The sequence below is a fragment of the Canis lupus genome, chromosome 9, assembly GCF_003254725.2.
Source record: "Canis lupus dingo isolate Sandy chromosome 9, ASM325472v2, whole genome shotgun sequence".
In the NCBI taxonomy this organism is placed as follows: domain Eukaryota; kingdom Metazoa; phylum Chordata; class Mammalia; order Carnivora; family Canidae; genus Canis; species Canis lupus.
Window position 1 is genome coordinate 16499771 of NC_064251.1, and position 23599 is coordinate 16523369.

At 36.4% G+C, this 23599-nt stretch overlaps 1 protein-coding gene across 3 annotated transcripts in view; it reads right to left on the minus strand.

Moving 5' to 3' along the window:
- The window catches only part of NSF (N-ethylmaleimide sensitive factor, vesicle fusing ATPase), a 145029-nt gene that overhangs the window by 52123 nt on the left and 69307 nt on the right, over window positions 1-23599 (minus strand). For all 3 annotated transcript variants that reach the window (XM_035721208.2, XM_049114627.1, XM_049114628.1), the window contains exons 9-12: window positions 21565-21764; window positions 8048-8213; window positions 7180-7254; window positions 6627-6814 (exon numbers count right to left, since the gene is read on the minus strand). In XM_035721208.2, coding sequence (XP_035577101.1) covers window positions 6627-6814; window positions 7180-7254; window positions 8048-8213; window positions 21565-21764 — 629 coding nt within the window. The remainder of the gene's footprint in view (window positions 1-6626; window positions 6815-7179; window positions 7255-8047; window positions 8214-21564; window positions 21765-23599) is intronic.

Consider the following 23599-nt stretch of genomic DNA (forward strand, 5'->3'; position numbering starts at 1 on the left):
ATCACACCCTGGGCCAAAGGCAGGCGCTAAACAGCTGAGCCACCCAGGTGTCTCTTATTTGACATTTCTAAGTTAAAGAAAGGAAATGGTGTTACAAGAAACAAGAACCTCTATGAAAAAATTATAGTGCTCAGTTCATAATATATAAATCTCTATAGTGTTCTATAGTTTATTTTATTATTATTTATTTATTTATTTTTAAAGATTTTATTTGAGAGCAAGAGAGAGCGTGAGCATGAGAGGGGGTGGGGGGACAGAGGGAGAGGAAGAAGCAGGCTCCCTGTTCAGCAGGTAGCCAGACACAGGTCAATCCCAGGACCTTGGGATCATGACCTGAGCCAAAAGGAGACACTTAACCAACTGACCCGCCCAGGTGCCCTGTGCTTTATAAAGTATGTTCATATACATTATTTCATTTCATCATACCCATTTTTGCTTTTATCCTTATATAAGCCTGGGAGTTTTCTTAAATTAAGGGTAGGGGCAGCCCCAGTGGCCCAGCGGTTTGGCGCCACCTTCGGCCCAGGGTGTGATCCTGGAGACCCGGGATCGAGTCCCATGTCAGGCTCCCTGTGTGGAGCTGCTTCTCTCCCTCTCCCTCTGCCTGTGTCTCTGCCTCTCTGTCATGAATAAATAAAATCTTTAAAAAAAATTAAGGGTAGGATAATTTTTTTAAAAGATTTTATTTATTTATTCATGAGAGCCACACAGAGAGAGAGGCAGAGACAGGCAGAGGGAGAAGCAGGCTCCATGCAGGGAGCGTGACGTGGGACTTGATCCTGAGTCTCCAGGACCACGCCCTGGACTGAAGGTGGCGCTAAACCGCTGAGCCACCCGGGCTGCCCAACTTCTGACACGTCTTAAGGAGTTCTACAAAGTTTTGATTTGTATTTCCCTGATGGCAAGTGATGCAGAGCATTTTCTCATATGCATGTTGGCCATGTCTATGTCTTCCTGGTGCAGCCACTCTGGAAAACTGTGTGGAGGTTCCTCAGAGAGTTAAAAATAGACCTGCCCTACGACCCAGCAATTGCACTGTTGGGGATTTACCCCAAAGATACAGATGCAATGAAACACCGGGACACCTGCACCCCGATGTTTATAGCAGCAATGGCCACAATAGCCAAACTGTGGAAGGAGCCTCAGTGTCCACAGAAAGATGAGTGGATAAAGAAGATGTGGTTTATGTATACAATGGAATATTACTCAGCTATTAGAAATGACAAATACCCACCATTTGCTTCAACGTGGATGGAACTGGAGGGTATTATGCTGAGTGAAGTAAGTCAGTCGGAGAAGGACAAACATTATATGTCCTCATTCATATGGAGAATATAAATAATAGTGAAAGGGAATATAAGGGAAGGGAGAAGAAATGTGTGGGAAATATCAGAAAGGGAGACATAACGTAAAGACTGCTAACTCTGGGAAACGAACTAGGGGTGGTAGAAGGGGAGGAGGGCAGGGGGTGGGAGTGATTGGGTGACGGGCACTGGGGGTTATTCTGTATGTTGGTAAATTGAACACCAATAAAAAAAATAAAATAAATAAATAAAAAATAATAATAATAAAAAAAAAGAATTCTACAAAGTGTAACCTCTCAAGTGAATGTGAAGAAGGAGCTCGGACAGAATCATGTTAAAACCCAATGAAGCCCCCAGCCTCCAGCCTCATTCCAAATGTCCCCTCTCTATATAGTCCTGAGTTTCTACTATGATGTTTTGTGTTTTGATTTCCTCTGCTGGTTAAAGTGAACTCAAATGATAGAAACATACGGCAACATGAAGTGAAAATCTTAACTTTTGACATTTGCAAAAAATATGATTGATTTCAGGACTGAAGCTGTGTGAAACTTATCTTTTTTTACTACTAAAAAAGGACTCACCCAATGAATTAAAAGTGAATTAAGATGGTTAGGGGAGAGTTATTTTACAACAAGTTGTCAGGTATACCAGGAATTTTATAAATTACCTAACTGTAAACAATCAATATTCTAATTACAAATTATTCCTGCCTATTCATTAAGTTTTCTAAGGACTTCTCTTGGCTAACTTTTACTATTTTATCAAAATTAGTAAAATCTAATTTTAAAATATTCTATAATTCTGAATTTTTACTCATTCAGAAAATCTCTTTTCATTTGTTTGAATTACTGTGATTTTTTCCTGCATTTTATTTATAACAGCTAATCAATATAGAAGAGGCAACATCTTTCAGCTTATACCTGCAGAAACTAATAAACTTGTATTTCAACACTAGCAAATATCAAGTGGTCACCCTTAAATTTCATAACCTTTTAAATCTGACCTTTCAAAGTTCTTATCATTCCTCTTAAATTAAGGGTAGAATGACCTTAATCAATCAAAATTCTACAGAAAATAAATAATTTTACTGAAATTCTGCAAACATAAATCAGAGCTTTGATTCAGGTGTAGAGTGTTTGTGTGTTGTGTGTGTGTGTGTGTGCATGTCCTCAATTTACTTCCTTACAACTAATTAGAGCAGAAGAAATTTGGGTTATGAATCTTTTCTACCTGAAGCAGAAATTCCTTTCAAGAAAAAATAACCAAATGTCACATGAATTTCAGTTGACCACAAACATGGGTTCAAGTACAAATGACATGAGTATCAGGTGTTTACAACTGGATTTTTTCCTCGTTTCAGAAAACTTGAAAAAAAGTCCAAAAGGGAAGACTCATTTTGTTGATCCACCTGACTTTATTTAAACCTAATAAATCTTTTGAAAAGGACGCAAAATAAAACCAATTATCGCTTTTAATAATACAAAGACAGGATATTAGAACAGTTGAATGCTGTGGATGTTTTAAAGTTGTATATCAACTTCAGATCATAGATTTCAAATTAAATACTTACTAATCAATCACTATTAGTAAAGCTATGAACATCTACAGCAATGGAAATATTACAACTTTATGCCTTTTGGTTCAGCTGAGGAGTCTTGTTGGGAAAACAGTGTTTAAAGACCTTTGATCACACAGATTTTTTTAAAGACGTAGAAAAGGAAATAAATGGTCACATTATTTCTTTTTGGAGGCTAAGGGTTAGTGTCCTATAAACCTTTCTCTTCCCTGAAGTGCCTAAATAGTCACTTGTATTAGATATTCCATAGATACTGAAAAAAATTAAAAGCTTTTGGTATAAAAGATACTAATCACAAGTCAATATGCATTACCTAAAGTTTAAAAGTAGCCACATGGGAAAAGTGAGAGCAAGAGTATCAACTATTTGCACTACTTCTTACTTGAAAATCTGAAGGATAACACATTCTGTACAACGGTAACTAACATTTACAATGGAACAAATTAAAACTGTAAATAGTCAACAAATTCCAAAACTCAGGCATTGGAAACGATATATATTGGTGTGCTCTCAAATTGGCCAATAACAAAAATGGAAATAATTAACATTTATATAGTTTGTAACACACTTCCATATATGGTAATTGACTTGATTTTCACCGGAGCCTGATGAAGTAGTTATTTCCCCCTGACAGAAATAAAAAAGGGAGAGGCACCTGGGTGGCTCTGTCAGTTAAATGTCCTCCTTCGGCACAGGTCATGATCCCAGGGTCCTGGAATTAAGTCCTGTATTGGGCTCCCTGCTCAGCGGGGAGCCTGCTTCTCCCTCTCCTCCCTGCTTGGGCTCTCTCTCCCTCTTTCTCCCTCTCTCTGTCAAATAAATAAATTTTTTAAATCTTAAAAAAAATAAAAAATAAAAAAGTGAAAGGAGTATAATGCATAGCCATACCTTCTGATTACAAAATCTGTGATCTTTCCACCATCACTTTTTGCTTTGTGTCTATATAAACCCAATATGTACTTGAAGAAAACATGCTCCTTAGTGAAAGAATGGCTTAGAGTGACATTTTGTGGTAGGACTATTGTGGTAAAAATGACAATTGACTAAGAAAAATCTGGTGGCCTGTGCCTATGAAAATTCTGATAATATACCAGACTCTTTGAATTATACCAAGATGCACTGATGTGGTCTGAGATGAAAGATCAGTATGGTGGGGAACAATCCTCACATCATTTACACAATTTTTCTTGAAGTCCCCATCACTTCTAAGACATTTCTTATGGCAAGGAGAAAGGGTGAATGGGTGAATGAATAATGGATGGATGGATGGATCCATTCTATAAAGGACCCAATACTGTATTTCCCACACTATCCTGACTTTTGGCATTCTTTTTTTTTTTTTTTTTAAAGATTTTATTTATTTATTCATGAGAGACAGAGAGAGAGAGAGAAAGGCAGAGACACAGGCAGAGGGAGAAGCAAGCTCCATGCAGGGAGCCCGACACGGAACTCGATCCTGGGTCTCCAGGATCAGGCCCTGGACCGAAGGCAGCACTAAACCGCTGAGCCACCCAGGCTGACCAACTTTTGGCATTCTTAAGCTAGAACAAAGTCACTTCTATTATGTAGGGAAATTATGACTTATGGGTAGAGCCTGATTCAGAACAGAGACATACGCTTGTAATCTTAGAAATATTTACCAAACATCTGCTATGTTCTCAGTATTTAGATCTATTTGGGGCACTTGGGAGATTCAGACACGTATAAGATATGGACTTAAGTCTAAAACAGAGATTGACAAACTTTTTCTGTAAAGAATGAGATAGTAACTATTTTAGGCTTTGTGGGCCATGCAGTCCTTGTTGTAAATATTCAACTCTACCATTGAAAGCAGCCACTGACAAGACATAAATAAATGGGCATGTTCTCCAAAAACACTATTTATAAAAGCTGGTGGTGAACTGGATATGGACCATGAGCCACAGTTTGCTGATCTTCTGGTTAGAACCAGTGATAGGATGTTGCCAACTCCACTCTCCATAATACTCCACTCGACTCAGCTGCCAGGGTGAGCTTATGTTTTAGCACTATGTCACTGCTATTCTTAAAACTCTTCAATGGCTTAGCACCACTCACAGGAAAAAAAGTCCATACTTCTTAGCACAATATAAAAGGCTCTTTGTGTTCCACTCCCTGCTTTAGTCTCCTGACTTCTTCACCACAATGTCTCTACCTCCCCTCCCCTACCTTTTATGATGAAGCAATACTGAATTACCCTAACGCACCATGCTATTTTGTGTCTCTGTTCTTTCTACCTACCAAGAGATGCATTCACCCAGAAATTTCTCTGTGAAGCATCCCCTCACCCCACAAGTTGACCACATATGACAACTTTCCACTTCCTTACATCTCCTGTACTTTCTGTTACTGAATGTGGAGATTAAACTGTGGGCTGCTTATCAGTAGATGGTTTAATTCTTTCAGGTATAGCATTAACCGCCAAGCACAGGATCTGGCATAGAGTAGGTGCTGACTGAATCTACTGTGAACCAAAGTCAGTCAAAAACGTACCATAAGTGACACATTACTATTTCAAGAAGGAAGACAATAAATACTTCTTAAGGAGACAATCAGAAAAGATTTGAAGTGGTGTCATATGAACTAGGTATTAAAAAGACAAGTAAACATAGAGGGTAAAGACTTCTGCAAAAGCAGAGAAGTGAAAAAAATAAGTTAATGCCTGATGACCAATGAGTATTTAAGTTTGGCTAAAGTATGGAGAATAACTGGGAACACATTTGGAAAGGTCAGTTTAGGGTCAGATCTAGAGGACCTTAAAGATCAGGCTAAGAAGTCTACTTCGTCCTGAAAGTTTCTGTAGGGTAGAATAGTATGAAACAGGAAGACTAATCAAACATAAAGTGAGTAGAAACTAAGGACACTGCCAATACAGAAGTGACAAAATTTGGCAAATGACTTGATGTAGGGTGCACCAGAGTGGCAAGAATTAAAGATAATCCTGAAGTTTTACTCCTGGGAGATTATGATAAACAGGAAAATAGGAACAGGTAGAAAAGCAGTTAAAAAAAAAAAAAGGTCGTGAATTTGGTTTTGGAATATTAAATGTGAGGTCTGATAAAATATCCAGGTAGAGGCATTTTATATAAATCTGAAACTGGGAGAAAGAAGCTTTCAAAAGATGAGATGTAAATCTGGGAGTCATCCATCTATCCCTGAAGAGAACAGAGAGTAAAGACTCAAAAGCATTTTATCAACATAAACGTATCCTGGTTATGTCTTCCTACCACAGTATCAATAACGTTATCGTACTAATTTGCAAACATGTCCATTCGCCTGACTCTGAATTCCTTGAGGGGAGAGGCTGTTTTTTATCATCTTTGTGTCTCCAGCTTAATAGTCAGAAAACAGCAGGTATTCACAGCATATGTGCTGAACAAAGCAGCCTCCATAATTCCAGCAGCCACTGTAGAAACCCAACTTCCTATGACATGTTACAATTCAATACGGTACAAAGATTAAAAATTAAATTCTTCATCATCTTCATATTCACATGTCTGTATAAGATGGTGGCAAGCTAAGGCAGATGTGCTAGTGGTCACTGTGGGGCAGATGCCAGCATTACCACTCTGAAGCTTTGGCAGTTGACAATTCCATTTACCATGCCTCTTCTCTGTCAAAAGTCAGCATTACTATAGCCCTTGGCTTGTTTGAAAGGAAAGAGAAAGAACACTGACACAGTATTTAGAGAGCTGCAGATTTCTAATGTGTTAGTTGATTTTCCTGACCTTAATGTGTCGGTTCATAGCAGTGGACTGTGCCGCCCGCACCAGACCTTCCAGTTCAGCACCACTGAAATTCTTGGTCTCTACAGCCAGTTCTTTAATGTCTACGTCAGCAGAGAGTAACTGATGCCCTCTCATCCGTGCTGTGTGGATATGAAGGATCTGTAATCGACCTTTCTCATCTGGTAAGCCTGATAAAATTGAAAATAAAATAGAAATTATTATCCTAATACTTTTCTTAGGTATTTAAGCAGGTAAGCATGTGCTCTTCATGATAGACAACTTCTCTAACCAAAATAAAGTTATGGACCTGAATTCTTTTTTTTTTTTTAATTTTATTTATTTATTCATGAGAGACACACAGAGAGAGGCAGAGACACAGGCAGAGGGAGAAGCAGGCTCCATGCAGGGAGCCCAACGTGGGACTCGATCCAGGGACTCCAGGATCACGCCCTGGGCTGAAGGCAGGCACTAAACCGCTGAGCCACCCAGGGATCCCCTTACTAATGAATTCTAAACACACAACCTCCCCCCAATCAGTGACAGACCTGCTTACCTATCTCCATTTTAACTTCCAGTCTTCCAGGTCGAAGGAGAGCCTCATCTATCAGATCTGGTCTATTGGTCATTCCTGAGCACATATTTCAAAACAAAATAACAACAGTTCAAAAATAAGATAAAATTTCCCTTTAATATATGTAAGAACAGTAATTTCTCAAACAAGCTAAGACATTTTTTATAAACGTCAAATAGAAAACTATTTATTCTCATTTGTTCTTGATCTGTTCTAATGGAAATACCTGAAGACTCTGCTTTGGTATTTCACTATATTATATAGCCAATGGACGATAAATGTAATGAAAACTTCAAATATTTAAAAAGAGAGGGTAAGGTTCAGAGAGGCTAAGAAGCCAGTCAAAGTGAGAGAGGTAATGTGAACATTATCTGTCCAACCCCAAAGTCCCTCTCTTTTTTTGTAGGCCAATGGTTTTCAAACATCATAAATATCAGAAGTTTTGTTTTGTTTTTAAAGTCATCTTCAGAAGAACCTCAGTATATGAAACAGTTAAAAGAAGTTATAATTGGGATACATGATCTGAAGCTCACTCACAGACCCTGAGGCACCTCTGAGGGCCCCTGGAGGCCTATAGGATGCAATTTGAAAACCACTGCATTACACTGTGCTGCCTTTTTCATCTTTAAGCTATGAGCATATACCCATGAGTCACTAAAACTCATCTTTTATTTGTCCTATTAAGGCTAGACATTAAAATACATACTTAAGATTCTTCACTATCACTTGATTCTAATTTGGAAACATGGGCAGTACAGTATTAACTACAATCTACACAGATCTTACTTCAGAATCTATGTGTCTAATGTTTTTGAAATCATAGAACTTTTGTTTTTTAAAGCAAACATACCAATGACTAAGATGTTGTTCAGTTGCTCTACCCCATCAATTTTGGACAGCAACTGGTTGACGACAGTGTCATGAACTCCTGTGCTACCAGCCATGCTCCCTCTCTGCTTGCAGATAGCATCAATTTCATCAAAGATGATTATGTGCAAACCACTGTTAGCACCAAGCTAGTGAGGGAAGAAATTATAGTAAAGGTCATAATTTGAATATATTACTAAACAAACTAATCAAAAAAAGCAAAACAAAGCTGTCACAGATGGATTTTGCTTTACTTTGACTAATAAATATAGCAGGTATAATCATGACTGCTAGCCCCTCATTCATTCATTCATTCATTCATTCAGAGAGACACAGAGAGAGAGAGACAGAGAGACAGAGACACAGGCAGAGGGAGCAGGCTCCATGCAGGGAGCCCGACGTGGGACTCGATCCTGGGTCTCCATGATCAGGCCCCAGACTAAAGGTGGCGCTAAACCACTGAGCCACCGGGGCTGCCCCTGCTAGCCTCTCTTCCTATTGGAAACGCATTCTCAGAATTCTGCAAACTGATAAGGCATTCCAGAATGTCATATTTAATAGCCATAAAACAACAAGACACATTATGTATTGATGAATGTGAAGAGTCCATCAAATAATCTGTTCATTGACACACATTTCTTATCTCACTTTTGAAAGAACTCCTAATTATCAGATGCCTGTGTTAAGTCAATGAATGGCAACTCCCATTTTCCTTGAATGTTGGTGAGAGGACTGTCTCAGTTGCAGATTTAAAGTTTGTCTGTATATTATATAGTTAAGGAGTAACTCTACCCAGAGGTAGACTAGGAATGGGCAGATGATGGAAACAGGTGAACGTGATTCATATTTGGTTATATCACATGAAAACAAAGTACTTCTTCCTAACAGGAAAGTGAGAGACATAGTTTATAGAATAGTCAAGGGGGTGTTGTTTATTCCACACAGTGATTTGTTTGAATTTATTGAATACAGAATCATCATTATAAGAAAATTGTTTATATATGGGAAACTTTTAATAGACACAAATACTTTCAAATGCTAATAATTAATTAGGTTAACACAGACCTAACAATTTATATTCAAGTACTTAAGTCTCTTATTAGGAACCAAAGGAAGCATAGTCCATAAATTTTCTTTTTTTTAAACAAAAAAGTATCAGGATTAACAAAACAGGTAAAAATGAACATAACTTACATATGGATAATATAGATGATGGGCATAATGAGATTCAGGATTAGATATGGTTGGTATTCATTAAACCGCTGGTAAGGAATCTTTTTTTTAATAGAGTTGGGTTTTTCTTTATTCATTATAAAAGCATTAGACGTTAACTGAGCAAAAGTTGTAAAACAAGTTAAAAATAAATTATGTCATATCATACCTATGACATATATAATACCTAAAGATAAATGCTATTAACATGCTGTTAATTTATTTCTACATTTTAAATTTATTTTAATTAAAAAATTGGGAACTCTTTGCATCTTGTATTCTCTTGAACATTAACTATTCTTTGAAAACTAAAATAGTTATTTTTGCTTCTATTTGCAAAATAAATGATCATTACAGAAAATGTGGAAAAATACTAAAAAAATCTAAAGAAATCACAATCATCCAAAATTCAACTAGCTACAAATAATTCATATTATTAATTAGGTGCTGTGTAGGTAGTTTGTATCCCTTTTTTTAGTTCAGATATTATCTTCAGCCCTTTCATATGGCTATAAATATGACTATATAATTTTTAATGGCTCCACAATATTTCATTGTATGACTGGTTACATCTAACTTCCTCTAACATCACATTACTTCCTTCTTATCAGGGACGCCTGGGTGGCTCAGTGGTTGAGTGTCTGCCTTTGGCTCAGGGCATGATCCTGGATTCCTGGGTTTAAGTTCCACCATCGGGCTCCTTACATGGAGCCTGCTTCTCCCTCTGCCTGTGTCTCTGCCTCTCTCTCTCTCTCTGTGTCTCTCATAAATGAATAAATAAAATCTTAAAAAAAATTCCTTATCAGATTTTTAATAATTTCTAAGTTTTTAGTATATGCTGCTATAATAAACATTTTTTAAGATTTTTAAAAAGATTTTATTTTATTTATTTATTTTTTAAGATTTTATTTTTAAGTAATCTCTATAGCCAACACAGGGCTCAAACTCACAACTCTGAGATCCAGAGTTGCATGCTCTCATGACTAAGTCAGCCAGGCATCCCATAATAAACATTTTTGTACTAAACTCCTTGATAATAGATATGATTACCTTCTAAATGCAAGTGGTTACTTTAAAAGACGTGTTGAGTATTTTAAGGCCCTTGAAATAGGTTGTGAAATACTTTTCCAAAAAGATTTTATCATTTTATAATCCTACCAACGTATATATGACAGTGCCTATCCTGGTATATCCTTACAAGTAAAAAATATTAGAAAAATCTAAAAAGAATTCCCAACTTGATAGCTAAACAATAGTGTTTTTCAATTGTTTTTACCTGGTATATTTCTGATCGCTGAAGAGGCTGGCACTTTTTAAAATCATGTTTTTAGGGCAGCCCAGGTGGCTCAGCGGTTTAGCGCCGCCTTCAGCCCAGGGCATGATCCTGGGGACCCAGGATTGAGTCCCACAAGTCCCACGTTGGGTTCCCTGCATGGAGCCTACTTCTCCCTTTGCCTGTGTTTCTGCCTCTCTCTCTCTCTTTCTGTCTCTCATGAATAAATAGTAAAGTCTTTAAAAAAATAAGAAAAAATAAAATGTTTTTACCATTTGTAATTTCTTTTATTATTTGTACATATGTTTTGCACATTTTTCTGTTAAGATTTAATAGTATTTTTATTGATTTACAGAAAAATTATTTATATATTAAGGGTATTATTTATTTGTTATAAATATTTTATCCCAGTTTTCCACTTATCTTTTATTTATGGTATATTTTTTAATATAGAAGGACTTTTACATTTTTAAACTATATAAATAGCCAAAATTACTCACTTTTAATTTTAGGATTTTTATCTTTTATTTTTCTTAAGATTTATTTATTAATTTGAGAGAGAGCACATGAGCAAGAGAGAGAGCAGGAGCAGAGGGTGAGGGAGAAGCAGACTCCCTGCTGAACAGGGAGCCCAGGGCAGCCCAGGTGGCTCAGGGGTTTAGCGCCGCCTTCAGCCCAGGGCGTGATCCTGGAGACCTGGGGTCGAGTCCCCCGTCTGACTCCCTGCATGGAGCCTGCTTCTCCCTCTGCCTGTGTCTCTGCCCCTGTGTGTGTGTTTCTCATGAATAAATAAAATCTTAAAAAAAAAAATGAACAGGGAGCCCAACACGGGGGCTTGATCCCAATGCCCTGAGATCATGACCTGAGCTAAAGGCAGATGGCGCCCCTAATTTTATGAGTTTTAAAAATTATTTTTACTCTTAAAATTCTTTCTCATTACATACCCTGATGGTCACTTCTATTTTCTTCTTTTTTAAATTTTTACTTTACATATAATTTTTCAATATACTTGGAGTTTCATTTTTGTATTTGGTACATGTGAAGTAAGAATCCAAGTAATTCTTACTCAAACAACTAACTGATCCAGTACTGTAGACTAAATAATCTTTTCTTCATTGATTGAGATGTCGTTTCTATCAGGGTTTATATTTTTATATTATTACCAGCCTATTCTGCTATAGTAGTAAGGTTAGGCAAGCTTGCTCCCTCCGTAGATTATTTTTTGTCAATGATTTTGACTATTTTCAACCATGTTTATTTCTACATGAACTAATATTATTAGAATCATTCTACCAGAGTAAAAACAATCTCCACCAATTAAAAACAAAAAAGTTAAAAACAAAAGATCCAATTTTTGACTAGAATTAATTTAAAAATATAAATCAGTTTAAAAAGTACTAACATCTTTATAGCATATTTAGTTCTTAATAATGATATATTGGGGTACCTGGCTGGCTCAGTTGGTAGAACATGCGACTCTTGATCTCAGGGTTGTGAGTTTGAGCCCCACACTGAACACAGAGATTATTTTTAAAGAGTGAATAATGATATATTTATCCAATTATTCAATATCCAATTATTAAAGTCTCCTAATAGAGTATTATAGCTTTAGTCATAAAGACTCATACTTAGGTTTTTTGGTTGAAACTATGAATGATATTTTTTCCATTTTATTTAGAAATAGTTTACGTTAAGTTTGTATACTTACTCTATATCTGGCCACTGTACTCATATCTAAGTTTCGTGTCCTCTTTACTAAAAGGTGTACTTGTTTGGGGTCTGAGAAATTATCTCTGAACAAAGACATTTATTTTTTTTAATATTTTACTTATTTATTCATGAGAGAAACAAAGAGACAGAGGCAGAGACACAGGCAGAGAGAGAGGAGCCCAATGCAAGACTTGATCCTGGGTTTCCAAGATCACGCCCTGGGTGTGAAGGCAGGCACTAAACCGCTGAGCCACCCAGGGATCCCATGAACAAAGACATTCAGAAAAAGAGAGATACTAATAGATAACTTAGAAACATATAGGGCCACTTGAGCAAAAGGCTCAGAAGTAGTCAAGTCCCAACAGAAGGGTTATAACATTTATCTAATATTAGAAGTTATTACAGCACAGGGACTGAATACAGAAGCAGACCTTTCTACAGAAACAGAGGTCACTAAAGGATTTGCAAAAGCAAAATGCTCTTATATAAAATGTTTTTAATTGTGACTTTAGGATGAAAAAAAGGAGAAGTATGCGGTTAGGTTGGTGAGAAGCAATAGTACAAAAATGAGGTAAAACGAATCTGTAAGAGAATTTCAGTAATGGAAGTGGTGATGACTAAAAATGCAAAGTCCTAGGTTTGATTACCGACTGTATGTGGAAGGGGAAGTGACAACAAAGATAAAAAATACCTTGTAGTCATAAGATGCAGAAAAAAAAGATACAAGAGAAAAATTTTTTTAAATTTCTTCCATAATAATATTAGTGTCAACAGGACATCTTTTTTTTAAAGATTTATTTATTTATTTGAGAGAGAGAAAGAAAGAGAGAGAGAGAAAGAGAGCGCAAGCGTGAGCAGGGGGAGGGGCAGAGGGAGATAGCAAGAGAGAATCCCAAGCAGACTCCTCACTAAGCACAGAGCCCAATGCAGGGCTCGATCCCACGACCCTGAGATCATGACCTGGGCCAAAACCAAGTCAGATGCTTAACCAACTGAGCTATCCCAGGTACCCCCCCAATAAGGTCATCTAATTAGAAATGTCCTCCAGAAAATAAGGTATACAATCAGACAAAAGAGCACAGAACAATAGGTCTGGAAGTCACCTACAAACAGTAAAGAGTCTAGTAGCAAACTAGATTCTGTAAGAAGATGAATCATACAATTAAGCTGGAGAAACATAAAAGACAGATCCTGGGCTGTGATACCACATGATGTCTCCAGTAAAGGCAAAAAGGAGGGTCAGGAAAACATCACAAAGATGAACTTGTTACATCCAAAGTAGGAAAAAAAGTTTCCAAAACTGATATGAGATTGGATCTAAAATAAATCTGAATATGCAAAGTATTTTTTAAAATCAAAAACAGATAAAACATTATATGATCCAAAATTCCACTCCTGGATATATAGCAGCTCTGCTCATAATTGCCCCAAACTGGAAACTCAAATGCCGTTTAGAGGGTGAATGGATACACAAACTGTAGTACATCCATACAATGGAATATTACTCAGCAATTAAAAGGGATGTTTGATACATCCAGCAACTTGGATGTATCTCAAAGATAATATGCCATGTGAAAGAAACCAGTCTCAAAAGGTCATATGTTAAGACCCCATTTATATGCCATTTTTGAAAAAACAAAACTATAGGGTTGGAGAACAGATCAGTAGGTACCAAGAGTTATTAGCAAAGGGAGACTGACCATGAAGGGACAGCATGAGGGAATTTGTGTGTGTATATGTGTGTGTGTGGGTGGGGGGGGGAGTGATAAATGTTCTGTATCTAGATTTTGATAATGGTTACATGAAACTAAACATGTCTTAAAACTCACAAAACTGCATACCAGGTTAAGTCAGTTTTACTTCATAATAACAAATTTTTAAAAACAGATACAATATCTTATAATACATTCTATTATTCATATTTGGATTATTGTTCACTCTTTAATGCAATTCTCTGCAAGATGATAGTCATATATTCATCAAGATTTCCAAAATTTAACTAGGTTTTCCCTGAACACTACTTACAGATTATTCTCCTTCCACTAATGTTTTAAAAACTAAATTTGAATCTGAAAAAAATTAATTTCCTCAACATAGTATAGTCATATTTATTGAACAGATGTCTGATGATAAATGATAGCTTGTTGCCTAAAAAGAGAAATTCAACACTGAAAGCTATCCTCTTTCCAACTGTAGAAAAGACTGAGCGTAAGGAATTGGGACTATATCCTCAGCTTTGCCAAACACTTCTGTATGATAGGGTATTAATTCTTGCCATACGAGGACACTCCTGTTTGTGATGGAAAAACTGAGATTCTACAATATTTTTCATAAGACAACCTTTACTCAAGGTTGTCTGTCAATTTAGCATGAAACAAAAAACTGCTAAAATGTATAAATTTTTTTTAAATGTGTAAATTTTGCTGTCAATATGCCTAATATTGCCACTGGAATCATGACTTCCTTCTCAGTCTGACCTCAAAAATCATCTGGATAGAATACCAGAGACAATAGGAACACTGTAGGACCAAAGAAACACTCTGTCTTAAACATAATTCAGTACCATTCTGACCTTTTCAGAACCTTACTAATCTTGTGACCTGTCATCAGGTGTCTCCCCCAACCTAGTCAGCAAAACCACATCAATTTTTACAGGTGTGTTACTTAAATAAAGGTAAGTTCTTGTAATGAATTAGGAGTAAGGTAAGGAAGATGTCGAGATTAATATCCAGAGATTAATATAGCTGACTCATCAATAAACACTTTACCAAAGAGTTTAAATTTCCACAGTGCAATCCTCTTTAATTCACTGGCCTCTGGCTCCGTTCTTAACATCTGCAAAGTCTTCCTCCACAGAAACAGAGCTGATGCTGTTGAGCCCATGGCAACTGCCTTCGATAATGGCTGTTCTATATTTAACCAGCTTGACCTATATGTAAGTGTTCATCTCTGTCAGCCTGGACTGTCCAGAATCACAGAGGTGATGCTCTTCTTTATTATGTAACCCACATCTACCCTCCATGGGGTCATTAGCTGAGTATACCAAGCCATTCCCAGATGTAAGAGTTGAGAAAAGGCATAACTGAAAAGGCTGACTAGGTTAACATCTACCTAGAAATTCTTTGTGGAAACTATCATAACAGATTTTATAAAATGCTTCTTTAGGGGACATTTTGACTCACCCACACCTAGTGCTCAATCCTCAGTATACAATCAGGGTCCGTTAGACACAATTTCAATTTTTAAGTTTTTGTGTTGAATAGTTTTAACTGTTTATAAATATTGGTATTTCATGACTTTTTTTTATTAGAAGTCTTCCACAGAAGAAAATGGAAAATATTTTTTAAAAAGTAGAACAGAATACAATAAAACTCATTCTATCTTGCAATTACCATATGAGACCTGAACATACGAACAAGAAGTTAATGGGATGGACAGCAGCAGGGGGAAAAATCACCTTGTGTCAGTGAAAAAAGCAGACCTGAAGCATTAAAATAATAAGGCAACGTTTTTACTGTCAAGAAAGAGTGGGAAATTACATTAGTTAGATTACATTTATTAAAGCTTACTAGATTTAAAAAATATTAGAAGTTATTATGTTTCTGAGTATTATTTATATTGAGCCATGTAAATCTATTATGATTCATGTTAATGTCTGTATGATATACCATTTCCTACTGGGGAAGAATCAAGAGGTTTCTACTCTTTCCCCTATTACAAATACTGCGGCAATCAACATGCTGGTATATGTCACTTTGTGCCCAAGTGCAGGAGTGTTTCTCTATTGTTGCTTTTTGTAGTAAAATTTGAGGGTCATGAGGCTTTGCGTCTTCATGATGTTTCCTAATTAATCTGTAAGATTATTATCCACTTGGTACACTCTTCTAATTCATGCCATAATAACGTATATGAGGTCCTGTTTCTTCACAACTTCACCGACTTTGGGTGTAGTCTTTGTAAATTCTGCCAGGTTGCCTATAAAAATAATGTCTATCATGTGTTTTCCTGAGCATCTTTTCATTTGCTTATCTTCAGTTGGGTTCTTCCTCTAAGAACTGTCTGTTCATATCTTTTGTTTTGTTTTGTTTTCTGGCTTTTTTTTTTTTTTTTTTTTAAGAGAGGGGAAGAGAAAGAGGGAGGGAGGGTGCAGAGGGAGAGAGACCATCTTAAGCAGCTCCATGTCCAGTACTGAGCCCAACGTGGGGCTGGATCTCACAACCCTGAGATTATGACCTGAGACGAAACCAAGAGTCAGACACTCAACTGAGCCACTCAGGTGCCCCTGCCAGTTTTTTTTTTTTTTTTAATTGTGGTGTTTGTCTTTTTCTTTATTATAAAGGAGTTACTACAGAGAATTTATTTATAAAACATCAATTCTTTGTGGATTATGTGCATTGTAAATATCCTCTCTAGTTTGAGACCCTCTCTAGTTTGAGACATCTTTTTCTTTTTTTAAATATTTTATTTATTTGTGAGAGACACAGAGAGAGAGGCAGAGACATAGGCAGAGGGAGAAGCAAGCTCCTGCGGGAAGCCAGATGCAGGACTTGATCCCAGGACCCCAGGATCACAACCTGAGCTGAAAGCAGACGCCCAACCACTGAGTCACCCAGGTGCCCCAAGACATCTATATTTAGTGTAATTTGTCAGAGGGAATTTTCTTCATATTATATTAATGTAACCAAATTAATGTTGTGTTTTTTTAAGATTTTATTTATTCATGAGAGACAAAGAGCGAGAGAGGCAGAGACACAGGCAGAGAGAGAAGCAGGCTCCATGCAGGGAGCCCGATGTGGGACTCAATCCTGAAACTCCAGGATCACACCCTGAGCCAAAGGCAACACTTAACCACTGAGCCACCCAGGCGTCCCAGCAGTTTTTTATTTTAAGGATTTGATTTCTGTATCTTAATAAAGAAATTCTTCTTGGGGCGCCTAGATGGCTCAGTAGGTTAAGCTGCCTACTTTTGGTTTCAGCTCAGGTCACAATCTGAGGGTTGTGAGACTGAGCCCCGAGTTGGGCTCTCTCCTCAGCAGAGTCTGGTTGAGAGTCTTTCTCTCTCTGTCCCTCTTCCTTTACCTCTCTCCCCACTTGCGTGTGTGTGCACATACTCTAAATAAAACCTTTTTTTTTTTTTTTAAGAAATTCTTCTCTAGCCTTTATTCTTAAAGCTTTTGGCCTAGATTTCTTCTAAAAACATTTACTCTGGTTAGTTTATTTCTTGCAAATCCATTTTGCAATTCTGTATGATATGATAAGGACTGTATTTTATCTTTACCTAAACAGAAAGCTGATGATCTCATCCTGATTCATGGATTATTCTTTCCCCTTTGATTTGTATTATCACTTTTCATATAGCGAGTTCTTTCTGTGTTCTATTCTGTTTCCTTGGTCTGTTTATGCAAGAAAATATAACCGTCTCGATTACTACAACTTTCAGTAGTAATTGACACAATTACGTATTCCTGATATGTATATCAAGATTATACAATCATGATATATATATATATATATATGTCTTCATAATTTTCCAAAATTTTCAAAGCTCTTCAAGTATCCAAAACAAAACAAAACAAAACAAAACAAAAAAACCCCACCAAGTTGTCAAATTCCAAAATATTCTTGCCAGACTTGACTGGAAAAGCATAAATTTATAAATTAGTATCACTTAATGATATTGTCAGTATTCTTACTTGTAAACATTTTTTATCATTACTAGTTCTTGAAAAAAGAGTCTCAAAAATGTTTATGATTTTTTCCTTTAATTTTCCTGTTAAGATTTAATTCTAGGTACCTTATCTTTTTGGCTTGAAGTAAGTTAAATTTTTTTTAAAGTTACATTTCCAGTATCTTCACATTTTGAGTCTTGCCTTCTAAAGTATTTGGATTTTCTTTATTCTTTTCCCAGCTCCTCCTCATGCTTTGGAAAAGTGTGAAAGTTATGCACAATTTTTACATACACATTTCACTAACAGTTTGATGTTAATTAACAGTACTATCTTTTCCCAAATGGTATGAAGATCTTATAAAGATTTAATTCACTTCCCATGTCTTTTTTCATATTTTAGTTCTATCCTTCACAAAAAAAGTTTTTTTAATAAATTAATTTTTTATTGGTGTTCAACAAAAAAAACTTTATTGATGACTATTATTGCCATCTTATACAGTGATTATTAAGTTTACTTCTTTTAAACATTTTATTGTGAAGTATGGCATACAGAGAGGGAAAGTTCACAAAATATGAATGCATGTTTCAAGGAACTATCACAAAATGAACATCCATATAATGTAACAAGAAATAGAACAGGGTTAGCATTGTGGGAGCATGTCCTTACAACTATTCCCAATTTCTCTCCTCCCATTATTCCCCATAGGTAACCCCAATCTGATTTTTTATGGTAATTACTTCTCTCTCTATTTCTATAGTTTACCACCTAAGCATATATCATCAAACACTTTATTTTCGTCGAACCTTGTATAAATGGAATCATACAATCTGTATTCTTTCTTGTCTGGTTTCTTTTGCTCAACATTTATTTGTGAGATTCACAACTGTGTATAACTATAGTCTGTTTATTTCTTATTACTGTGTAATACTTCATTATATATTTACATGACAATTTATCCATTCACTGGATATAAAGTTCTAAGTGAACAGTTCTCTCTTAGCTTCTGAGAAATAGCATTCAACTGATTTCTGGCTTCCATCATTTGTGTTAGTATTTTCTATCACTTTTCATTGCTTTCATCCTTTGTCTCTCGTTATTTCTGTCTAACATCTTTCAGTGCCCTAATTCTCTCTTCAGATGTGTCTAATCTGCTGTTTTAACCCACCTACTTAATTTCAGTTGCTGAATTTCTCATTCCCAGAATCCCATTTGATTTTTTTTTATAGTTTTCAGTGCTCTGCCAAAATTCTTAACCTTGTTTCCCTTTGAATGTGATAAGTGTAGTTATTTTAAAGGTCTGTATCTGAGAATTCCAATACCTGGAGGTCCAATTTCGATCACCTTTTGTTTCTCTTTCTTCAAGTTCTTTATGTCTTTGTATACCTGACTGTTCTTGATTATAACCAGGCATTTCACCTGCAAACTACAGAAGTAATTTGTGGCCCTGCATGATACTACCTTTCTCCAGGAAGGATCTACAATTCTGCTGGATGCCAAGGGACACTAGTGACTTAGAAACCTTCAACTAATTTTAAAGAAAATTTTATATTTAAAAGAAATGCTATTCAAAGCTGGTCTGCAGCTTCTGTGACAGCATGTCTACTTCCCTGCTTCTATTGTGTAGCCCTCCAGAGTCCCAGCTCAAACTGAGGCATGTTCATCAGGTATCTTCTCTTCATAAGCCACAGATTTTTAAACTCTGCCCCCTTACTCCTGCTGGCCTGTTAAAAGGGCTGCATAGCTGTTTAGCAGCTCCTTCCAGAAATGGCTAATATCTCCAGAGGAATAGTGACCCTACACACTGGGACCTTTTTTTCTGAGCCTCCATTTTCCTCCTCTCCAGAGGTTTGCTTATATCTATCAACCCCATACTATCATTAGTCCAGGATTCATTTTTAAATCAATTTCTCAGCATGGGGACCCCAAACCACATAGCTCAGGGGTGATGGTGGCAGTGGTGATGGCAGTAGTGATATGCATGTGTGTTTTCAAATCCTAAGCATGAGTTAAGAATCCGTAGTTCAGAATTCCCATTAGAGATTCTTTAACTCCCACAGCAGAACTCAGACAGCTAAATGTTTTTATTTCTTCGTGCTGGTGAGCAATTTCTAGTCCATTCTTTTCATTGAAGACACAACCCCTTTGAAGGTTTCAGTTCCTAGTTCACACCTTAAGTAGGTTAAAAGACTTATTTTCTGCCTACTAGTGGATACTAAAACCCAAACTCATACATTACCAAAACCAAAAGCTGCAGCTCATATCTTTACCACTCTAATTTTCAAAGTTTTTTCATTTCTGAAGATGTCCTTTTCTTTTCTGAGAAGTAAATTATGCATTTAATATGATTTTAGTTATATTTTACCCAGCATTTGAAGATGTTTATAGAAGACAAGTTTTCAGGTTACCTAGTCTACTGTGTTGCTAGGAAATCCTATGGCAATGTTTTTAAACATTGTCAATGAAATAAATCTGGCAATGTTTTTAAACATTGTCAATGAAATAAATCTGTTAATATTAGTGTATTAGGGTTTTCTAGAGAAATATAATCATTAGATGGATCTATAGATCCATCCTACTGGTCACCTGAAAATACATACACACACACACACACACACACACACACACACACACACACACACAGATCTATATAGATCTAAATAGAGATCTACATCTATCTACAGAAAGAGTAATTATAAGGAATTGGGTGACGCAATTATGGGGGTTGATAAGTCTCCAGATCTGCAGTTGGCAGGCTGGAGACACAAAAGAGTCAAAGGTATAGTTCTAGTCCAAAGACTTGCAAGCTGGAGACTCAGGAAGAGCTGAAGTTTCAGTATCAGTATAAAGGCAGAGAAATGCTGATATCAGTAGATGCTGAAATGCATTATACTGATGGCTCAGATAAAAGCAGTCAGGCAGTAGGAAATTCCCTCTTAGGAGAGGAGCAGCCCTTTTGTTCTAGTCAGGCTTTCAACTGATTGAATGGGGCCCACCCATATTAGGGACAGCAATTGCTTTACTCAGTCTACCAATACAAATGGTAATCTCACCCAGAAATATCCTCACAAACACACCTAGAATAATGTTTAACCAAATGTGTGGGCACTCTGAGACCCAATCAAACTGACATAAAATTAACCATAACAATTGGTATACTCTGGTTTGACTTTTAATTAATTTTTTCTAAGACCCACATTAAACTTTCCTTTGAAACCTAACAACTCACACTTGTCATTCTACAACTGAGGAGACTCAGTGCTAAATAAACTAGCTTTCTGCACATGAACCTTACATATAGATAATCCTATAAGTCATTTTATGAATTTAATTTCCTCCTTTTCCAAAGGATAAATGAGTTCAAGTCTCTGAAAGTAAAGTGGAATAAAAGTGGCACTTGAAAATAAATTCATGATCTGCTTTTGCAAAACCTTTGGCTTTTACATGTGGGTAATAGCATCTGCTCACATCATGTAAATTCCCCATAATCCCTGGTTCAGTGATATAATACAGTACTAAATAAATTTTACCTGCATGTTTTTCAAAATATGGATCACATAACAAGTGTTCCCCCATAGCTTTGGGTTTCATTCATCATATAAGTGATAACAAACTTTTACTAAATTATATTAACATTACCCTCCTTTGCTCCTCTTCAGCATCAGCAAAGAGTTTACGAATGTTAGCCTCTGATTCTCCCACATATTTGTTAAGGATTTCTGGCCCATTGACCACTTTGGGCTCCCTTGCATTCAACATCTTGCCAATCTGTCGAGCCAAGAGAGTCTTACCACAACCTGGAGGCCCGTACAACAGGATGCCTTTAACATGTTTGCAACCTAAAAAGGAAAAGAAAACAGTCTTATATCAACTAAAATCCAAGTAAGATATCTGAAGGAAAATTTTCTTTCTTCTTAGTATGCATGTTAGGAAAACTACAGTCATTCCATTAACATATAATATCCAACTGCCATGAGCACAACAAGAATGAACAATTAAAGCTCTCCCCCCCCCTTTTTTTTAAAGTAGGCTTCACACCCAACATGGGGCTTGAATTCATGACCTAGAGATCCAGAGTCCCATGCTCTAGTGACTGAGTCAGCCAGGTACCCCTAAAACTCTTTTTTTAAATAGAAAATCCAGAAACAATTCCTACATGAGTACCAATATTTGAGGGTGAAAGCTGCCAATTAAAGGTCTTTGGAAAAGTATATTTGAACTATCATTTAGAACAAATATTTTTAACTCTGAAAAGGTCTCTGACCTAAATATCTAATTAGGAACTATTACTTGTTTTCCATTATCTTTTACTTTAAAGTCAAAGAACAAAAGAGATCTACTTTTAGGCAAATTTAACCCAACACAAAATCTATTATGATACAGGAGGCTATGGAAACTATATCTTAGTCATAGAAATTACAAGTCTACCTGTCAACACAAGCCCTTGAAGAATGGGCAAACATGTTTTGCATTGGCTGGTATAGAGCAATCCATAGGATCCAGATGGATGTTACGACTTGGTGGATAAAGCTGAATGTCCTACTTCATGTGACTAATGCCAAAGGAGGCACATGCTTTTCTCAGCGCCACCCAGATAAAGATGAAGTTTCAAAAGAATAGTATTCAATTCTTTCCTAGGTAAGCATTACTAAATGCCTTAAAAGGTGTCAGTAACAAAAGGGAAAGAATAAGACTGGTGATTTAGACTCCCCAGGATTTTTTTAACCAACTCTTCTTGAGCATTTACTCCATTTCTAAGATTTCAAGGACCTGTGGTTTCAGTTTACTAACTTTAGGAACTCTCACCTTTCTAGCAGTCTCACACTTAGGATGCATGAATCTTTTGAGTTTTTTCCTTTTACTACACCAAAAAAAACACTTTGTGAAATAACGATTTATTAGTTTTCAGTGTTATGCTCAAAAGTACAGGTGAAAAAGAAAATTTCTAAAAATGAAATATAAACAGTATGTTTCCACAGATAATAGTTTGTCTTTATTTGGGATGAAAGTCTTAAAAATAATTTTAAAAATTATGACAATATATTTAATAACTCACAAAAAAGAAATCACAAGGTACAACCAACTCTACTATATATTTTAGATTCTGAGTAGGAAGACCCTTTGGGTTGCCAGTATGGTCATTGCTTCCATATGTCAAAAAAAGACTCCCTTTTAAATCCTTTAAAGAAATGAGATCTGTGTTTATGGTTAGATTTGTAGAGACAGGGGAAACTTAGTGGAAACCCTTAAAGGCTTAGAGTCTTAACTCTTCTCATCACAGAGTAAATTCCTGGCCTGAGAAACATGGCTCAATAAAATGTCTTTGCCCTTGATCCACCCTTGGAGCACAAGTAGTAGTGAGACAAGGGGTAAGGCCTGAGCTTCCCCTAGAAGCCAATATCATGAGGCACTGCCAGCATCCAAACCATTGGGGCACTTTTAATGAAGACTTTGGAGCCTGGCCACTAATCTTACCCTCCAAGCCAACTGCTATCATCATGATTTGAAATTATTCATATAAACCACAGCAGAGGCAGGTGGTCATGGCAGTGGTAAAACAAGGCACAGGAAAGGGAAGCCAGAAAAGAGAAATGAAGACTTGCTGAGGACCTACAAAGTACCAGGCCTTATCTTCATCCTCTAATTTAACTTTCTCCAAGTTTATCAATTTCCT